At 41.1% G+C, this 19,702-nt stretch overlaps 2 protein-coding genes across 20 annotated transcripts in view; one reads left to right on the forward strand and one right to left on the reverse strand.

Annotated features, from left to right (window-relative positions):
* Positions 1–19,702, forward strand: part of ank3b (ankyrin 3b) — a 692,976-nt gene that overhangs the window by 174,657 nt on the left and 498,617 nt on the right. The gene's annotated exons all lie outside the window — the stretch shown is intronic.
* On the reverse strand, positions 7,615–18,785 carry LOC106591053 (microfibril-associated glycoprotein 4). The gene is made up of 6 exons (XM_014182241.3): positions 18,437–18,785; positions 18,076–18,144; positions 14,886–15,077; positions 14,417–14,513; positions 14,095–14,262; positions 7,615–11,601 (listed from the first exon to the last, which is right to left on the reverse strand). Exons 2-6 carry the CDS (start codon positions 18,076–18,078, stop codon positions 11,351–11,353), a joined length of 711 nt encoding a protein of 236 aa, XP_014037716.1. The 5' UTR covers positions 18,079–18,144; positions 18,437–18,785; the 3' UTR covers positions 7,615–11,350.

A 19,702-nucleotide genomic window follows, 5' to 3' on the forward strand; every position in this document is an offset into this window, starting at 1 on the left:
AGCTAGAGAAAGAGAGAGAGAGAGAGAGAGAGAGAGAGAGAGAGAGAGAGAGAGAGAGAGAGAGTGTGCGGTAAACAAGGTGCTGATATTTTAGGGGAAACTGAATGTGAAGTCGTTTATCCTGCTGCAGGGCTTGTCTCTTTACTGCATCAACACAGAGAGAATAGATCTAACTAGGACAGCTTCAGCATTTACATAGAGGGGTTGATTATGATCACACTGAATCACTATCAAACACACTGAGGGTTCTGGAACCTTCTTAATGGGTTGATTACACACTGAATCACTATCAAACACACTGAGGGTTCAGGAACCTTCTTAATGGGTTGATTACACACTGAATCACTATCAAACACACTGAGGGTTCTGGAACCTTCTTAATGGGTTGATTACACACTGAATCACTATCAAACACACTGAGGGTTCTGGAACCTTCTTAATGGGTTGATTACACACTGAATCACTATCAAACACACTGAGGGTTCTGGAGTCTTCACAATGGGTTGATTACACACTGTATCACTATCAAACACACTGAGGGTTCTGGAACCTTCTTAATGGGTTGATTACACACTGTATCACTATCAAACACACTGAGGGTTCTGGAGTCTTCTTAATGGGTTGATTACACACTGAATCACTATCAAACACACTGAGGGTTCTGGAGTCTTCTTAATGGGTTGATTACACACTGAATCACTATCAAACACACTGAGGGTTCTGGAGTCTTCTTAATGGGTTGATTACACACTGTATCACTATCAAACACACTGAGTGTTCTGGAACCTTCTTAATGGGTTGATTACACACTGTATCACTATCAAACACACTGAGGTTCTGGAACCTTCTTAATGGGTTGATTATGATCACACTGAATCACTATCAAACACACTGAGGGTTCTGGAACGTTCTTAATGGGTTGATTACACACTGTATCACTATCAAACACACTGAGGGTTCTGGAGTCTTCTTAATGGGTTGATTACACACTGAATCACTATCAAACACACAGAGGGTTCTGGAGTCTTCTTAATGGGTTGATTACACACTGAATCACATGTTCTGGGGGTTCTGGAACCTTCTTAATGGGTTGATTACTTAAGCAATAAGGCACAAGAGGCAGTGCTGCATCATGAATACAGTCACAGGTAAATGCCGTTGTTCAGCCCGTCGCGATAGTGGAGGTAAAGGATGCCATTGCACTGCCTCGCGTGCCTTATTGATTTTATGAAACTTACATATATTCATTAAAACATTATTTTGATAAGTCAATTCATACAATTTAATTCTTCCACCAGAAGATATAGTCCAGACAAAAATCTGGTTGTTAGTTCTTTTGTTCATGTTGCTACAGACCCGACACAGTCGTTAATTCTTTTTGAGTTGTTGCTATGATAAAGGAAGCCAGGTTGCCCGTGATACAAGTCAATATTCGACGTCCATCCTTTCTGAGTATGTTGGAGGATGATGTGGAGAATGGCCACTAGGGGCAACAGTTAGCGCTGTTACCTTCAAGTAGGTTTGGGTTTTGCTAGGTTATTGGGAATGGCAGATGTGCATAACCATCTGCCTCTGATTCCAAAGGTTGCAAGTTTGAATCCAGCATTAGAAGGCCAGCATCCCGGAGTCGCCTCTTCACTGTTGACGTTGAGACTGGTGTTTTGCGGGTAATATTTAATGAAGCTGTCAGTTGAGGACTTGTGAGGTGTCTGTTTCTCGAACTAGACACTCTCATGTACTTGTCCTTTTGCTCAGTTGTGCACCGGGGCCTCCCACTCCTTTTTCTATTCTGGTTAGAGCCAGTTTGCGCTGTTCTGTGAAGGGAGTAGTACACAGCGTTGTACCAGATCTTCCGTTTCTTGGCAATTTCTCACATGGAATAGCCTTCATTTCTCAGAACAAGAATAGACTGACGAGTTTCAGAAGAAAGTACTTTGTTTCTGGCTATTTTGAGCCTTAAATCGAACCCATAAATGCTGATGCTCCAGATACTCAACTAGTCTAAAGAAGGCCAGTTGTATTGATTCTTTAATCAGAACAACAGTTTTCAGCTGTGCTAACATAATTGCAAAAGGGTTTCTAATGATCAATTAGCCTTTTTAAAATGGTAAACTTGGATTAGCTAACACAACGTGCCGTTGGAACACAGGAGTGATGGTTGCTGATAATGGGCCTCTGTACGCCTATGTAGATATTCCATAAAAAATCTGCTGTTTCCAGCTATAATAGTCATTTACAACATTAACAGTGTCTACACTGTATTTCTGATCAATTTGATGTTATTTCAATGGACAACATTTTTCATTTTCTTTCAAAAACAAGGACATTTCGAAGTGACCCCAAACTTTTGAACGGTACTTGGGGAGCTCTAATTTGTCTCCACCCATTCAACATCGTTCACGCCCTCTAAAGCTTTAGCCCCACCCATCTCTTTAAGGATTCACAGAGTGAGTAGTGTAGTAAACAACCAAAGATTTCAAGACTAAAAGTTTTTCCATGGGTGTCTGAGCTGTGTGCTAGTCGTTTAAACAGACAGCTCGGTGCATTCAACATGTCGATACCTCTCACAAATACATGTAGTGATGAAGTCAATCTCTCCTCCACTTTCAGCCAGGAGAGATTGACATGCATATTATTGTTTGCTCTCTGTGTACATCCAAGGGCCAGTCGTGCTGCCCTGTTTTGAGCAAATTGCAATTTTCCTAAGTCCCTCTTTGTGGCACCTGACCACACGACTGAACAGTAGTCCAGGTGAAACAAAACTAGAGCCTGTAGGACCTACCATGTTGATAGTGTTGTTAAAAAGGTAGAATAGCACTTTATAACAGACAGACTTCTGCAGTCATTTCAGTCGCTGTAGTAGCTGACATTTATAGTGTTGAGTCATCCGCATTCATAGACACAATGGCTTTACTCAAAGCATGTCATTAGAAAAGATTGAAAAAGGTAAGGGGCCTAGACAGCTGCCCTGGGGAATTCCTGATTCTACCTGAATTATGTCGGAGGGGCTTCCATTAAAGAACACCCTCTGTGTTCTGTTAGACAGGTAACTTTTTATCCACATTATAGCAGGGGGTGTAAAGCCATAACACACACGTTTTTCCTGCAGCAGACTATGATCGATAATGTCAGAAGCTGCACTGAAGTCTAACAAAACAGTCCCCCACAATCTTTTTATCATCAATTTCTCTCAGCCAATCATCAGTCATTTGTGTAAGTGCTGTGCTTGTTGAATGTCCTTCCCAATAAGCTGAAAGTCTGTTTCAGGAAACTAGGCGTGAGTCGCAAGTTACAGCTTCACAGGAGAGCCATTTAATAACAAAAATGTTTAAATCAAAATGCGTTTTTTGGCAGAAATGCCTTCTGGAACATGTGAACTTTCTTGTGCCTTAATAACAAACATGTATGCCATCTGTAAATACGAATAAAATTGATAAATTACAAGACTTATTAGTTAACCTCTTGGGGCTAGGTGGGACGCTAGCGTGCCACCCGTGGTGCACTCCATCAACAGCAGGTGCATTTCAAGAGCGGCAAATTTGAATCCAAATAAATGTCAAAATTCAAATTTTTCAAAAATACAACTATGTTACACCATTTGAAAGATAAACATCTCCTTAATCTAACCACGTTTTACGATTTCAAAAAGGTTTTACGGCGAAAGCATAAATTTAGAGTATGTTAGGACAGTACATTTACAAGAGTTGTGTGTAATGTTTTGTCAAGTCAAAGACAGGGTCACCAAAACCATAAAACCAGCTAAAATGATGCACTAACCTTTTACAATCTCCATCAGATGACACTCCTAGGACATTATGTTAGACAATGCATGCATTTTTAGTTCTATCAAGTTCATATTTATATACAAAAACAGCGTTTTACTATGGCATTGATGTTGAGGAAATCGTTTCCCTCCAATAACCGGCAGTCAAGTCAGCGTCAGAAATTAAATAATTAAAATTAGAAAACATTGGTAAAATATTATATTGTCATTTAAAGAATTATAGATTTACATCTCTTGAACGCAATCAACTTGCCAGATTTAAAAATAACCTTACTGGGAAATCACACTTTGCAATAATCTGAGCACTGCGCCCAGAAAAATACGCGTTGCGATACAGACTAGACGTCATGTTGGGGAGATCTAAAATCGAAAATACTATGTAAATAATCCATTACCTTTGATTCTCTTCATCAGATGTCACTTCCAGGTATCACAGGTCCATAACGAATGTAGTTTTGTTCAAAAAAGCTCATCATTTATGTCCAAAAATCTCCGTCTCGTTAGCACATGATGTAAGCCAGCCGGACTTCTCGTCATGAACGAGGGGAAAAAATATATTTCCGTTCGTTCAAACATGTCAAACGTTGTATAGCATAAATCATTAGGGCCTTTTTTAACCAGAACATGAATAATATTCAAGGTGGACGAATGCATACTCTTTTATAACGTATTGGAACGAGGGTACCCAACATGAAGTAGCGCGCCAGGTGTCTAATGGGACATCACCGTTCCATGGCTCTTGTTCGGTCAGATCTCCCTCCAGAAGACTCAAAACACTTTGTAAAGGCTGGTGACATCTAGTGGAAGCAATAGGAAGTGCCAAAATATTCCTAAACCCCTGTGTTTTTCAATGGGATAGGTTTAAAGTCAATACAACACATCAGGTATCCACTTCCTGTCAGAAAATGTCTCAGGGTTTTGCCTGCCAAATGAGTTCTGTTATACTCACAGACACCATTCAAACAGTTTTGGAAACTTTAGAGTGTTTTCTATCCATATATAATAAGTATATGCATATTCTAGTTACTGGGTAGGATTAGTAACCAGATTAAATCGGGTACATTTTTTTTATCCAGACGTGCAAATGCTGCCCCCTAGACCCAACAGGTTAAGCCACAGAAAAAGTCAGCAACCTTTCCACTAGCCATGATTGTCTGAGATAATGAGTGGGCTGGACATGCCGAGAGAGGAGTTCAGATTGGTCTGCCATATAGAGGGCTTCTGTTTATTTGAGCTGGTCAGTCTGTTGGTAATCCTGTCGAACACGGCTTTTATTAAATGTATCGTGTAGTGGAGCTGCATAATTGTTGCTCTCCACTTTCTGGAGGATCAAGTTTTGAAATCAGTGGAATTAGAGTCTGATAGCTAAAGAGATGGAGAAAACACCTGTCTCCGGATTACATCTTCAAACTCAGGGCAAACGTGGCATGGCGTCCGTAACAGGGATTGTTGAACAGATTCATGCAGGGTAGTAACGACATGATTTGGCACTATGTTCATTGTTGTTTAACTGGCTAACATTAGCTGGCTGGCTCGTTAGCTAATGTTACGTGACATGTGTGTGTGATCTTACACGTTGTTTACCCAGCTAGGTTCATTGTTTACCTAGCCTCTCTGGGCTAGGCGGGACGAATTTGTCCCACCTACGTAACAGCCACTTGAAGCCTGTGGCGCGATTTTCAAAACCTTAAAAATCCTATTACTTCAATTTCTCAAACATATGACTATTTTACAGCTATTTAAAGACAAGACTCTCGTTAATCTAACCACACTGTCCGATTTCAAAAAGGCTTTACAACGAAAGCAAAACATTAGATTATGTCAGCAGAGTACCAAGCCAGAAATAATCAGACACCCATTTTTCAAGCTAGCATATAATGTCACAAAAACCCAGAAGACAGCTAAATGCAGCACTAACCTTTGATGATCTTCATCAGATGACAACCCTAGGACATTATGTTATACAATACATGCATGTTTTGTTCAATCAAGTTCATATTTATATCAAAAACCAGCTTTTTACATTAGCATGTGACGTTCAGAACTAGCATACCCCCCGCAAACTTCCGGGGAATTCGCTAACATTTTACTAAATTACTCACGATAAACGTTCACAAAAAGCATAACAATTATTTTAAGAATTATAGATACAGACCTCCTCTATGCACTCGATATGTCTGATTTTAAAATAGCTTTTTGGTGAAAGCACATTTTGCAATATTCTAAGTACATAGCCCAGGCATCACGGCTAGCTATTTAGACACCCGGCAAGTTTAGCACTCACCATAATCATATTTACTATTATAAAAGTTTGATTACCTTTTGTTGTCTTCGTCAGAATGCACTCCCAGGACTGCTACTTCAATAACAAATGTTGGTTTGGTCCAAAATAATCCATCGTTATATCCGAATAGCGGCGTTTTGTTCGTGCGTTCCAGACACTATCCGAAATGGTAAAGAAGGGTCGAGCGCATGGCGCAATTCGTGACAAAAAAATTCTAAATATTCCATTACCGTACTTCGAAGCATGTCAACCGCTGTTTAAAATCAATTTTTATGCCATTTTTCTCGTAGAAAAGCGATAATATTCCGACCGGGAATCTCCTTTTCGGCAAACAGAGGAAAAAATCACAAAGACGGGGCGGTCAGGTCACGCGCCTAAGCCCAGAGTCCCTTGATCGGCCACTTGAGAAAGGCGATAATGTGTTTCAGCCTGGGGCTGGGATGACGACATTCAGGTTTTTCCCGGGCTCTGAGCGCCTATGGACGACGTAGGAAGTGTCACGTTAGAGCAGAGATCCTTAGTAAAAGATAGAGATGGAAAAGAAGTTCAAGAAATGGTCAGACAGGCCACTTCCTGTAAAGGAATCTCTCAGGTTTTGACCTGCCATTTGAGTTCTGTTATACTCACAGACACCATTCAAACAGTTTTAGAAACTTTAGGGTGTTTTCTATCCATATGTAATAAGTATATGCATATTCTAGTTACTGGGTAGGAGTGGTAACCAGATTAAATCGGGTATGTTTTTTATCCAGCCGTGTCAATACTGCCCCCTAGCCCTAACAGGCTAGCTAGCTAACATTGCACCTGGTTGGTTAGCTCCCAGCATATTCATACGGTGTAGTAACGACATGATCTGGCACTATGTTCATTGTTGTTTAACTAGCTATTTTTAGCTGGCTGGCTCGTTAGCTAACGTTACGTGACGTTGTTTACCTAGCTAGCTAGCTACATGTCTTAAGCTAAAGTGTACAACACCCGTTGAATATGGCCGGTGTCAGTAAACGTCTGTAAAAAGCGTAATGTAATTGTTGCCAGCAGAGCTGGTTAGGCTGTTTTCATGTTATCCAGAGGTAAACAAATCATTGTCCAGAGCATCAAGTGGGCACTCCGAATGTTATATAAAATATCCCCATGGTCTAGTAAAGGCATAAATGGAGCTGATACCAGCCTCCTTCTGGCTTCAAAAGAAAAACAGGCCTTATTCCTAAAATAAAATCCCAACTTCAGCTTCAATTCTTTTGTAAGTTGTTGAATATGCAATTTTAAAAAGAGAGGCTGTCATCAATTAAAATTCCAAGATATTTATATGAGGTTACAGTCTCAATCTCATTGCCCTGACAGGTAGTAATAGGTTTGTATGTGACGTGGCCACGTGTAGAAGTAGATGACAGTGCATCACACAGTGAGACCAAAAACAAAGATCTACACACATGCAAGAGGCATTTCTCACTCAATTGACCTAATGTTGTGATGTATTTTTTTTTTAAGCCACTCAATAGGTCTACCTGTAACGTGGGTCGTATAAAGGGGACCAAGGCGCGGCGTGTAAAGTGCTAATATTTCCTTTAATGAATACACTTAAAACAGAAAACAACCAAACCGTTCCATCAGGTACTATAGACAAAACGGAAAACACTTACCCACAAAAACCCAGGAAGAAAAACCCCTACTTAAATATGATCTCCAATCTCAAGGCAACGAGGATCAGCTGCCTCCAATTGGAGATCAACCCAAACAACCCCAACATAGAAATAGAAAAACGACAACTTAGACATAGAAATAGAAAACATAGAAAACCCCAAAACACCCCCTGTCACGCCCCTGACCTACTCTACTATAGAAAATGACATCTTACTAGGGTCAGGACATGACACTACCATCATTCTTGGAATTACTTCACCATTGTACCCACAAACTCAATTCAACATGGTTGCACATTGTTGGCTGAAGTCATTACACAAATGTAATTATTCTAAAGTCACATAGATAATAAACTGACGGTGTTTCAATATGGAGCTTAAAGTGATGTGTTTTTACCATGTCAACAAAGACCTTTGGTTCTAAACATTGCACAATAAACTGTGGGAGAATTCATCATTTTCATCATACATTATCTGTCTTTATTTCAAGTGTTGGTGATCATAACAGACAGAGGGCTAAGGTAAGAGACAGACAGACAGTGGGCTAAGGTAAGAGACAGACAGAGGGTTAGGGTAAGAGACAGACAGAGGGTTAAGGTAAGAGACAGACAGAGGGTTAAGGTAAGAGACAGACAGACAGTGGGTTAGGGTAAGAGACAGACAGACAGAGGGTTAGGGTAAGAGACAGACAGACAGTGGGTTAGGGTAAGAGACAGACAGACAGTGGGTTAAGGTAAGAGACAGACAGACAGTGGGTTAAGGTAAGAGACAGACAGACAGTGGGTTAGGGTAAGAGACAGACAGACAGTGGGTTAGGGTAAGAGACAGACAGACAGTGGGTTAGGGTAAGAGACAGACAGACAGAGGGTTAGGGTAAGAGACAGACAGACAGAGGGTTAAGGTAAGAGACAGACAGACAGTGGGTTAAGGTAAGAGACAGACAGACAGTGGGTTAGGGTAAGAGACAGACAGAGGGTTAGGGTAAGAGACAGACAGAGGGTTAAGGTAAGACAGACAGAGGGTTAAGGTATGAGACAGACAGAGGGTTAAGGTAAGAGACAGACAGAGGGTTAAGGTAAGAGACAGACAGAGGGTTAAGGTAAGAGACAGACAGACAGTGGGTTAGGGTAAGAGACAGACAGAGGGTTAGGGTAAGAGACAGACAGAGGGTTAAGGTAAGAGACAGACAGAGGGTTAAGGTATGAGACAGACAGACAGAGGGTTAAGGTAAGAGACAGACAGACAGTGGGTTAAGGTAGGAGGGTTAAGGTAAGAGACAGACAGACAGAGGGTTAAGGTAAGAGACAGACAGACAGAGGGTTAAGGTAAGAGACAGACAGACAGAGGGTTAGGGTAAGAGACAGACAGAGGGTTACGGTAAGAGACAGACAGACAGAGGGTTAGGGTAAGAGACAGACAGAGGGTTAAGGTAAGAGACAGACAGAGGGTTAAGGTACGAGACAGACAGACAGAGGGTTAAGGTAAGAGACAGACAGACAGACAGAGGGTTAAGGTAAGAGACAGACAGAGGGTTAGGGTAAGAGACAGACAGACAGAGGGTTAAGGTAAGAGACAGACAGACAGAGGGTTAGGGTAAGAGACAGACAGACAGAGGGTTAGGGTAAGAGACAGACGGAGGGTTAAGGTAAGAGACAGACAGAGGGTTAAGGTATGAGACAGACAGACAGAGGGTTAAGGTAAGAGACAGACAGACAGAGGGTTAGGGTAAGAGACAGACAGACAGAGGGTTAAGGTAAGAGACAGACAGACAGAGGGTTAAGGTAAGAGACAGATGGACAGAGGGTTAAGGTATGAGACAGACAGAGGGTTAAGGTAAGAGACAGACAGAGGGTTAAGGTATGAGACAGACAGAGGGTTAAGGTAAGAGACAGACAGACAGAGGGTTAAGGTATGAGACAGACAGACAGAGGGTTAAGATAAGAGACAGACAGACAGAGGGTTAAGGTAAGAGACAAACAGACAGAGGGTTAAGGTAAGAGACAGACAGACAGTGGGTTAGGGTAAGAGACAGACAGACAGTGGGTTAGGGTAAGAGACAGACAGACAGTGGGTTAAGGTAAGAGGGTTAAGGTAAGAGACAGACAGACAGAGGGTTAAGGTACGAGACAGACAGACAGAGGGTTAAGGTAAGAGACAGACAGAGGGTTAAGGTACGAGACAGACAGACAGAGGGTTAAGGTAAGAGACAGACAGACAGAGGGTTAAGGTAAGAGACAGACAGACAGAGGGTTAGGGTAAGAGACAGACGGAGGGTTAAGGTAAGAGACAGACAGAGGGTTAAGGTATGAGACAGACAGACAGAGGGTTAAGGTAAGAGACAGACAGACAGAGGGTTAGGGTAAGAGACAGACAGACAGAGGGTTAAGGTAAGAGACAGAAAGACAGAGGGTTAAGGTAAGAGACAGATGGACAGAGGGTTAAGGTATGAGACAGACAGAGGGTTAAGGTAAGAGACAGACAGAGGGTTAAGGTATGAGACAGACAGAGGGTTAAGGTATGAGACAGACAGACAGAGGGTTAAGGTAAGAGACAGACAGACAGTGGGTTAAGGTAGGAGGGTTAAGGTAAGAGACAGACAGACAGAGGGTTAAGGTGAGAGACAGACAGACAGAGGGTTAAGGTAAGAGACAGACAGACAGAGGGTTAGGGTAAGAGACAGACAGAGGGTTAGGGTAAGAGACAGACAGACAGAGGGTTAGGGTAAGATACAGACAGAGGGTTAAGGTAAGAGACAGACAGAGGGTTAAGGTAAGAGACAGACAGACAGTGGGTTAGGGTAAGAGACAGACAGAGGGTTAAGGTAAGAGACAGACAGAGGGTTAAGGTATGAGACAGACAGACAGAGGGTTAAGGTAAGAGACAGACAGACAGAGGGTTAAGGTACGAGACAGACAGACAGAGGGTTAAGGTAAGAGACAGACAGACAGAGGGTTAAGGTAAGAGACAGACATACAGGGTTAAGGTAAGAGACAGACAGACAGAGGGTTAAGGAATGAGACAGACAGACAGAGGGTTAGGGTAAGAGACAGACAGATGGTTAAGGTAAGAGACAGACAGGGTTAAGGTATGAGACAGAAAGAGGGTTAGGATAAGAGACAGACAGATGGTTAAGGTAAGAGACAGACAGAGGGTTAAGGTAAGAGACAGACAGACAGATGGTTAAGATATGAGACAGACAGACAGAGGGTTAAGATATGAGACAGAGGGTTAGGGTAAGAGACAGACAGACAGTCAGAGGGTTAAGGTAAGAGACAGACAGACAGAGGGTTAAGGTGAGACAGACATACAGAGGGTTAAGGTATGAGACAGACAGAGGGTTAAGGTAAGAGACAGACAGACAGAGGGTTAAGGTAAGAGACAGAGATCGTTAAATAATGGGTCAGAGTCATATAATCCCCACTGCAGTCAGGGTTCTGTTGCTATGGCAACACTGCACTTCGGAGTAGATCTGAGACCTTCTGTATCCTGCTGCACCTTCTAATTTCTGAAGACCCAAACACAAACCCTCCTTAGACCCCCCTCCCTTATACATGGAATAGGTGCATGTGCTGGAAATGTTTGTTTGGCAATAATTGTTATTGAAAAATCCGATTTTACAATTGTGTTAGAAATGATTGACTTCTATGCCGTGGCTGGTCTGATCTTCATGGTGATGGCTTTTAGGGAGTATGTATAGCCTTTCCATGTTTTCCAGTTGATGCCAATACCAAAGGTAGACTCGCCCCATGCATATATCCCATTGGGGTTAGCAAAATGGCAGTCGTTGTGCCAAAATCCTCCGTAGTACACCTGGGCACAGTTGGTGGCACTAAGGTCCTGGTCTTTATCTAAGGTTGAAAATTTCTGACCATTGTGAAAAACCAGAGAATCTCCTGAGGAAAAGAACAGAGGAGATAAATAAGGACTCTAGGTAACCTAATGATAGTACTTCCATCAGCTTGCAGCCTTTTTAGCATTCTAGTACAGTTAAATAGTTAACACACACACATGGACGCAGCGGTCTAAGGCACTGCATCTCAGTGCAAGAGGCGTCACTACAGTCCCTGGTTCAAATCCAGGCTGTATCACATCCAGCCGTGATTCAGAGTCCCATAGGGCGGCTCACAATTGTCCCAGCATCGTCTGGGTTTGGCCGGTGTAGGCCGTCATTTTAAATATGAATTTGTTCTTAACTGACTTGCCTAGTTAAATAAAGGTTACACACACCACATTGACCAAAAAGTTATTTTGTTGGCATTTACGTATGTCCCCATTACCAGAAACATTTCATCACAACCTATTTCTTTCAGTTACTTGCTGTGTTATTTCATTGTTCATTTGTTCAGTCGCTTCATTCTCAACCAGGATTCCTATGGAACGCTGTATGGGTCTTTGTGTGTCAAAAAATATACTATTTAACGTTGACACGTCAATTAAGCTTGTTGACCAATCAGGACCTGAATATGACTGCACGTCTCATAATAATTTAAGGCGTTCATACATTTTTTTACATAGTTATTACACATTGATTACACTATCACTCGTATTTCATATGTCACAACGATTCATCAATACGACTGCTATGATGCTGGTAAAGTTGTCACGCGCACCTACAGTGCTGGTCATTAACAAAAAGCTAGCTAGCTCATGGATGCAAACAATGTTCTTCCCCAAAAACATAGCAGAACGACATAATCTGTTTCAGTAGCTATAGTTAGCTAGCTATCTAGCTAGGTGTCATCATCTAAAATAACCCTAATTTACAAGACAGTTCTTAGTTGATTTTAATGGAGGACCCATCTATGTGAAGCTAGCCACAATAAGGATTAGCCACAATAAGGATTAGCCACAATAGTGGACTTCGCGGTTAGCCTTCAAAATAAAAGTATGGCATAATTATACTATTTGTATTCATTTGCATCACTGTCAATGACATACTTTTATTTTGAAGGCAAACAGAAAATTCCACTATTGTGCCTAATCCTTATTGTGGCTAGCTTCACAACTCATAACCCTTTGTGGTCGAGCCTCACTAGCCAGATGAAGCTAGCTGGCTGCTTATAACGTTAGCATTGGCCAACAAGGTTAAGTAGCTGGCTAGCTATTTATTTTCATGAACTGAAGTTCAATTTCAATAGCCGAACAACATGTGGCAACCTAGCTAATACAGGCTGGTTGTATTGGTGCTAGCTAGGTACCAAGCTAAAGCTAGCTAGAAGTTGCGGTCGCCAATGATGCTTTATTACCAACGCGGTATAGAAAACACATCATGGTTGTTTGCAGACATTTTTGTACAGCTTTGACAGTGCTACTGTGTCTTTTTTGACACGCAAAGACCCAAACGGCGTTCCATAGTATGTATGTCGTGAAGCTAATAGCAGTGATGCTATATTCTGGTGCTATATTCTGGTCCTATACTCTGGTACTATAATGTTGGACTATATTCTGGTACTCTATTCGGGTGCTATATTATGGTACTATATTATTGGACTATATTCTGGTACTATATTCTGGTGCCATATTATTGGACTATATTATTGTGCTATATTCTGGTACTATATTATTGGACTATATTCTGGTACTATATTATTCGACTATATTCTGGTGCTATATTCTGGTGCTATATTATTGGACTATATTCTGGTGCTATATTATTGGACTATATTCTGTTGCTATATTCTGGTGTTATATTATTGGACTATATTCTGGTGCTATATTCTGGTGCTATATTATTGGACTATATTCTGGTGCTATATTATTGGACTATATTCTGGTACTATATTCTGGTACTATATTTTTGGACTATATTCTGGTACTATATTATTGGACTATATTCTGTTACTATATTCTGGTGCTATATTATTGGACTATATTCTGTTACTATATTCTGGTGCTATATTATTGGACTATATTCTGATACTATGTTCTGGTGCTATATTATTGACTATATTATTGTGGTATATTCTGGTACTATATTCTGGTGCCATATTCTGGTGCTATTTTCTGGTACTATATTCTGGTGCCATATTCTGGTGCTATTTTCTTGGACTACATTCTGGTGCTATGTTCTGGTACTATATTCTGGTGCTATGTTCTGGTACTATATTCTGGTACTATATTCTGGTACAATGTTCTGGTGCTATGTTCTTGGACTTTAGTCTGGTACTATATTATTGTGCTATATTCTTGGACTATATTCTGGTGCTATATTCTGGTGCTATATTCTGGTGCTATATTATGGTGCTATGTTCTTGGACTTTAGTCTGGTACTATATTCTGGTGCTATGTTCTTGGACTATATTCTGGTATTACAGTATTTTCTTGAACTATTTTCTTAGACTTTTTTCTTGTTTATTTTTTCTTAGACAATATAAATTGTCACCCACCTGCTCCTCCATCTTTGAATGAGCCCAGTGTTAGCAGGTATCCTTCAGCCTCTGGTCCAACGGAGAAGGAAGAGTACTGAGCATAGACCTTATTCCCCTCAAAGTCCTCCATGTCCACCCTCAGCTCATAGGTTCCTTTCATAGTCAGGAGATGCATTGTCTCCAGCCCTGGAGAATGAGATCAACATAGCAGTTCACTGTGTTGTCTGAATACAATGACAAATGGCCTTGAATGAACTAGGACAAACCGGATGAAGTCAGTGGTTAAACAAGGTTCTAGGAGGAGAACGTTCTGTTGGCTAGAAGTTAAACCAGTTCTTACCCAGCCAGTACTCTCCAGCTGCGCTCCCAAAACCACTCTTGTACTGATCCCACTTCCTGTGGAAGTTCACTGATCCATCCTGTCGGCTCTGAATCAGCTGATTTAGAGAGAGATTGTTTAATTTACAGATTAAGAGAGATTGTTTAATTGACAGATTAAGAGAGAGAGATTGTTTAATTGACAGATTAAGAGAGAGAGATTGTTTCATTGACAGATTAAGAGAGAGATATTGTTTAATTTACAGATTAAGATAAAGAGAGATTATTTAATTGACCGATTAAGAGCGATATGTTGTTAAATTGACAGATTAAGAGATATTGTTTAATTGACAGATTAAGAGAAAGAGATTGTTTGATAAACAGATTAGGAGAGAGAGGGAGATTGTTTGATAAACAGATTAGGAGAGAGAGAGACAGTTCATGGTAAATTAGTCTTTTAGTGTATTTCAATACCACAAATTGAAACTGACCGTCCACTTTCTTAGATATGCACTTTCCAACCCCATGTCACAGAACACCTGGACAGGTGAGGTAGGTCCTGCAGGGTAGATGGTGTAGACCCCATTTTGTCCAGAACCTGATCTATAGACCTCATCACAGTCCACTGGATGCAGGGAGGACTGCACCATCACGGGGACCAGTAGAACCAGCAGCAAGATGGACTGCAGCACAGGGTAGATGGATATAGCAGTTTTAATGCAAAAACGGTCTATCGTTGGTTCATTTGTATTTGTATTTATTATGATCCCCATTAGCTGCTGCAAAAGCAGCAGTTACTCTTCCTGGGGTCCTGCAAAATTAAGGCAGTTTATACCATTTTAAAAACATTACAATACATTCACAGATTTCACAACACACTGTGTCCTCAGGCCCCTACACCACCACTACCACGTATAGTGCGTATGTTATCGTGTGTGTGTGTGTGTGTGTGTGTGTGTGTGTATGTGTCTGTGCCAATGTTTGTGTTGCTTCACAGTCCCCGCTGTTCCATAAGGTGTTTTTTTTATCTGTTTTTTAAATCAATTTTTACTGCTTGCGTCAGTTACTTGATGTGGAATAGAGTTCCATGTAGCTATGACTCTATGTAGTACTGTTTGCCTCCCATAGTCTGTTCTGGACTTGGGGACTGTGAAGAGACCTCTGGTGGCATGTCTTGTGGGGTATGTATGGGTGTCTGAGCTGTGTGCCAGTAGTTCAGACAGACAGCTCAGTGCATTCAACATGTCAAACCTCTCATAAATTAAAGTAGTGATGAAGTCAATCTCTCCTCCACTTTCAGCCAGGAGAGATTTACATGCATATTATTAATATTAGCTCTCTGTGTATATTTAAGGGCCAGCCGTGCTGCCCTGTTCTGAGCAAATTGCAATCTTCCTAAATCCTTTTTTGTGGCACCTGACCACACGACTGAACAGTAGTCAAGGTGCGACAAAACTAGGGCGTGTAGGACCTGCCTTGTTGATAGTGTTGTTAAGAAGGCAGAGCAGCGCTTTATTATAGACAGACTTCTCCCCATCTTAGCTACTACTGCATCAATGTTTTGACCAGGACAGTTTACAATCCAGGGTTACTCCAAGCAGTTTAGTCATCTCAACTTGCTAAATTTCCACATTATTTATTACAAGATTTAGTTGAGGTTTAGTGAATGATTTGTTCCAAATCCAATGCTTTTAGTTTTAGAAATATTTAGGACTAACTTATTCCTTGCCACCCACTCTGAAACTAACTGCAGCTCTTTGTTAAGTGTTGCAGTCATTTCAGTCGCTGTAGTAGCTGACGTGTACAGTGTTGAGTCATCTGCATACATAGACACTCTGGCTTTACTCAAAGTCAGTGGCATGTCATTAGTAAAAAAAATGTTTAAAGCAAGGGGCCTAAACAGCTACCCTGGGGAATTCCTGATTCTAACTGGATTATATTTGCGAGGCTTCCATTACAGAACACCCCTGTTAGACAAGTAACTCTTTAACCACATTATAGCAGGGGGTGTAAAGCCATAACACATAATGTCAAAAGCTGCAATGAAGTCTAACATGACAGCCCCCAAAATCAGTTTATCATCAATTTCTCTCAGCCAATCATCAGTCATTTGTGTAAGTGCTGTGCTTGTTGAATGTCCTTCCCTATAAGCATGCTGAAAGTCTGTTGTCAATTTGTTTACTGTAAAATAGCATTGTATCTGGTCAAACACAATTATTTCCAGAAGTTTACTAAGGGTTGGTAACAGGCTAATTGATTGGCTATTTGAGCCAGTAAAGGGGGCTTTACTATTCTTGGGTAGAGGAATGACTTTAGCTTCCCTCCAGGCCTGAAGGCACACGCTCTCTAGTAGGCTTAAACTGAAGATATGGCAAATAGGAGTGGCAATATCGTCTGATATTAGCCTCAGTAATTTTCCATCCAGATTGTCAAACACCGGTGGCTTGTCATTGTTGATAGAGAATCATACTTTTTTCACCTCTTCCACACAGACTTTACGGAATTCAGAAGTACAATTCTTGTCTTTCATAATTTGGTCCGATATATTTGGATGTGTAGTGTTAGCGTTTGTTGCTGGCATGTCATGCCTAAGTTTGCTTATCTTGCTAATGAAAAAGTTAATAAAGTAGTTTGCATTATCAGTGGGCTTTGTGATGAATGAACATTCTGACTCAATGAATGATGGCTTTTTCCCCCCCAAATTTAATTGAAGGTGCCCCAAAGCTTTTTACTATCATTCTTTCTATAATGTATCTTTGTTTCATAGTATAGTTTATTTTTATTTAGTTTAGTCACATGATTTCTTAATTTGCAGTACCGTTTGCCGATCGGCTGTACAGCCAGTCTTATCTGCCATACCTTTTGCTTCATCCCTCTCAATCATACAATTTTTCAATTCCTCATCAATCCAAGGGGATTTAACAGTTTTTACAGTCATTTTCTTAATGGGTGCTTATTAGTAACTGGAATAAGTTGTTTCATAAATGTGTCCAGTGCAGCGTCTGGTTGCTCCTCATTACACACCACAGACCAACAAATATTATTTACATCATCAACATATGATACAATAAAAAACCTCTTGTATGACCTCTTATCCACTATATTAGGCCCAGCCTTTGGAACTTTGGTTTTCCTAAATATGGCTGCTATATTGTGATCACTACATCCTATGGATTTGGATACTGCTTTAAAGTAGAAGAGTAAAGATATGATCAATACATGATGATTTAATTCCTGTGCTGTTTGTAACTACCCTGGTAGGTTGACTGATAACCTGAACCAGGTTGCAGGCACTGGTTACCAGTTTGAAGCTTTCTCCTGAGTGGGCAGCTTGATGAAAGCCAGTCAATATTTAAATCACCCAGAAAATATACCTGTCTGTTGATATCACATACATTATCAAGAATTTCACACATGTTATCCAGATACTGACTGTTAGCACTTGGTGGTCTATTGCAGCTTCCCACCAGAATGGGCTTTTCATTAGAGACACATGTCCTATATTCACGTTAGTATCTCTGAATGTTGTTTTCTGGTTATTCTAATAATGGTGTTGTTTATTAATACCTACCGTCGTTGTTGTGATAGATGTCTGTTTGCCTTTGAAGGAAAGTTCAGATACCTACCATCGTTGTTGTGATAGATGTCTGTTTGCCTTCGAAGGAAACTTCAGATACCTACCATCGTTGTTGTGATAGATGTCTGTTTGCCTTTGAAGGAAACTTCAGAATAGTATGTTGAATGGACGTCCTGTTAGAGAAGGGAGCTCAGTTACTACAGTAGTGTTCAGGTCACCAGCTGTAGGTGAAATACTAACACTTACCCAGCCACTCTGTCTCACTATGACAATTTACATTTTACTGTGTTAACAAACACAATTCAAGTTAGGTCCTTTAATGACTGAACAGATCAATGTTACATTAGGCACCAGGAAAACCTCCCTTCCTAATTGTTTTATTTGAAATGATTTGTGATCTATGTGTTCATGAAAGAGAAAAGTAGGTGTTCAGTTAAGAATAGTGAGAGACATGCATAGGCTCACCTGTATCAGTGACAGATGTCAATGTCTTCATGAGCTGTTTGTCCCCACTAAGATGCAAACCTCTTTTATAAAGTCAACCCAGAGTGTGTTGCAACACAGTACTTTCTCTGGTCCACCCCTCTTTTATTAAGTCAGCCCAGAGTGTGTTGCAACACAGTACTTTCTCTGGTCCAAACCTCTTTTATAAAGGCAGCCCAGAGCATGTTGCAACACTCAGTATTTTTCTCTATGTTTTTCCGAAGCGCCGGCCAAACAGCCGGTAACATACTTATTTTCAGCCGGCTTCTTTTTCCACTTAAAAAATCAACTGCTACTTTTCATTTAACAGTTTTAATTCGCAGAAAACTCAGTCGAGACCCCGCCTGCTAGAATGAACGATGTGCATCTTCTAGTGATCTGTTGATAGGACAGGCCCATGATCTGTTGATAGGACAGGCCCATGATCTGTTGATAGGACAGGCCCATGATCTGTTGATAGGACAGGCCCATGATCTGTTGATAGGACAGGCCGATGATCTATTGATAGGACAGGCCCATGATCTATTGATAGGACAGGCCCAAGATCTATTGATAGGACAGGCCCATGATCTATTGATAGGACAGGCCAAAGATCTATTGATAGGACAGGCCCATGATCTGTTGATAGGACAGGCCCATGATCTATTGATAGGACAGGCCCATGATCTATTGATAGGACAGGCCCATGATCTGTTGATAGGACAGGCCCATGATCTGTTGATAGGACAGGCCCGTGATCTGTTGATATGACAGGCTGAGGATCTGTTGATAGGACAAGCCCATGATCTGTTGATAGGACAGGTCCATGATCTGTTGATAGGACAGGTCCATGATCTGTTGATAGGACAGGTCCATGATCTGTTGATAGGACAGGTCCATGATCTGTTGATAGGACAGGTCCATGATCTATTGATATGACAGGCCCATGATCTGTTGATAGGACAGGCCCATGATCTGTTGATAGGACAGGCCCATGATCTGTTGATAGGACAGGCCCATGATCTGTTGATAGGACAGGTCCATGATCTGTTGATAGGACAGGCCCATGATCTGTTGATAGGACAGGCCCATGATCTGTTGATAGGACAGGCCCATGATCTGTTGATAGGACAGGCCAATGATCTATTGATAGGACAGGCCGATGATCTGTTGATAGGACAGGCCGATGATCTGTTGATAGGACAGGCCCATGATCTGTTGATAGGACAGACCCATGATAGGACAGGCCCATGATCTGTTGATAGGACA

The sequence above is a fragment of the Salmo salar genome, chromosome 18 (genome assembly GCF_965601325.2).
Source record: "Salmo salar chromosome 18, fSalSal1, whole genome shotgun sequence".
NCBI lineage: Eukaryota > Metazoa > Chordata > Actinopteri > Salmoniformes > Salmonidae > Salmo > Salmo salar.

What these genes read in the sequence shown, in the direction of transcription:
- LOC106591053 (XM_014182241.3), bottom strand. An exon ending in CATATCTAAGAAAGTGGACG is followed by an intron (nt 14,514 to 14,885) that starts GTCAGTTTCAAT and finishes TCTCTAAATCAG; the next exon opens with CTGATTCAGAGCCGACAGGA. An exon ending in AGCTGGAGAGTACTGGCTGG is followed by an intron (nt 14,263 to 14,416) that starts GTAAGAACTGGT and finishes CTCATTCTCCAG; the next exon opens with GGCTGGAGACAATGCATCTC.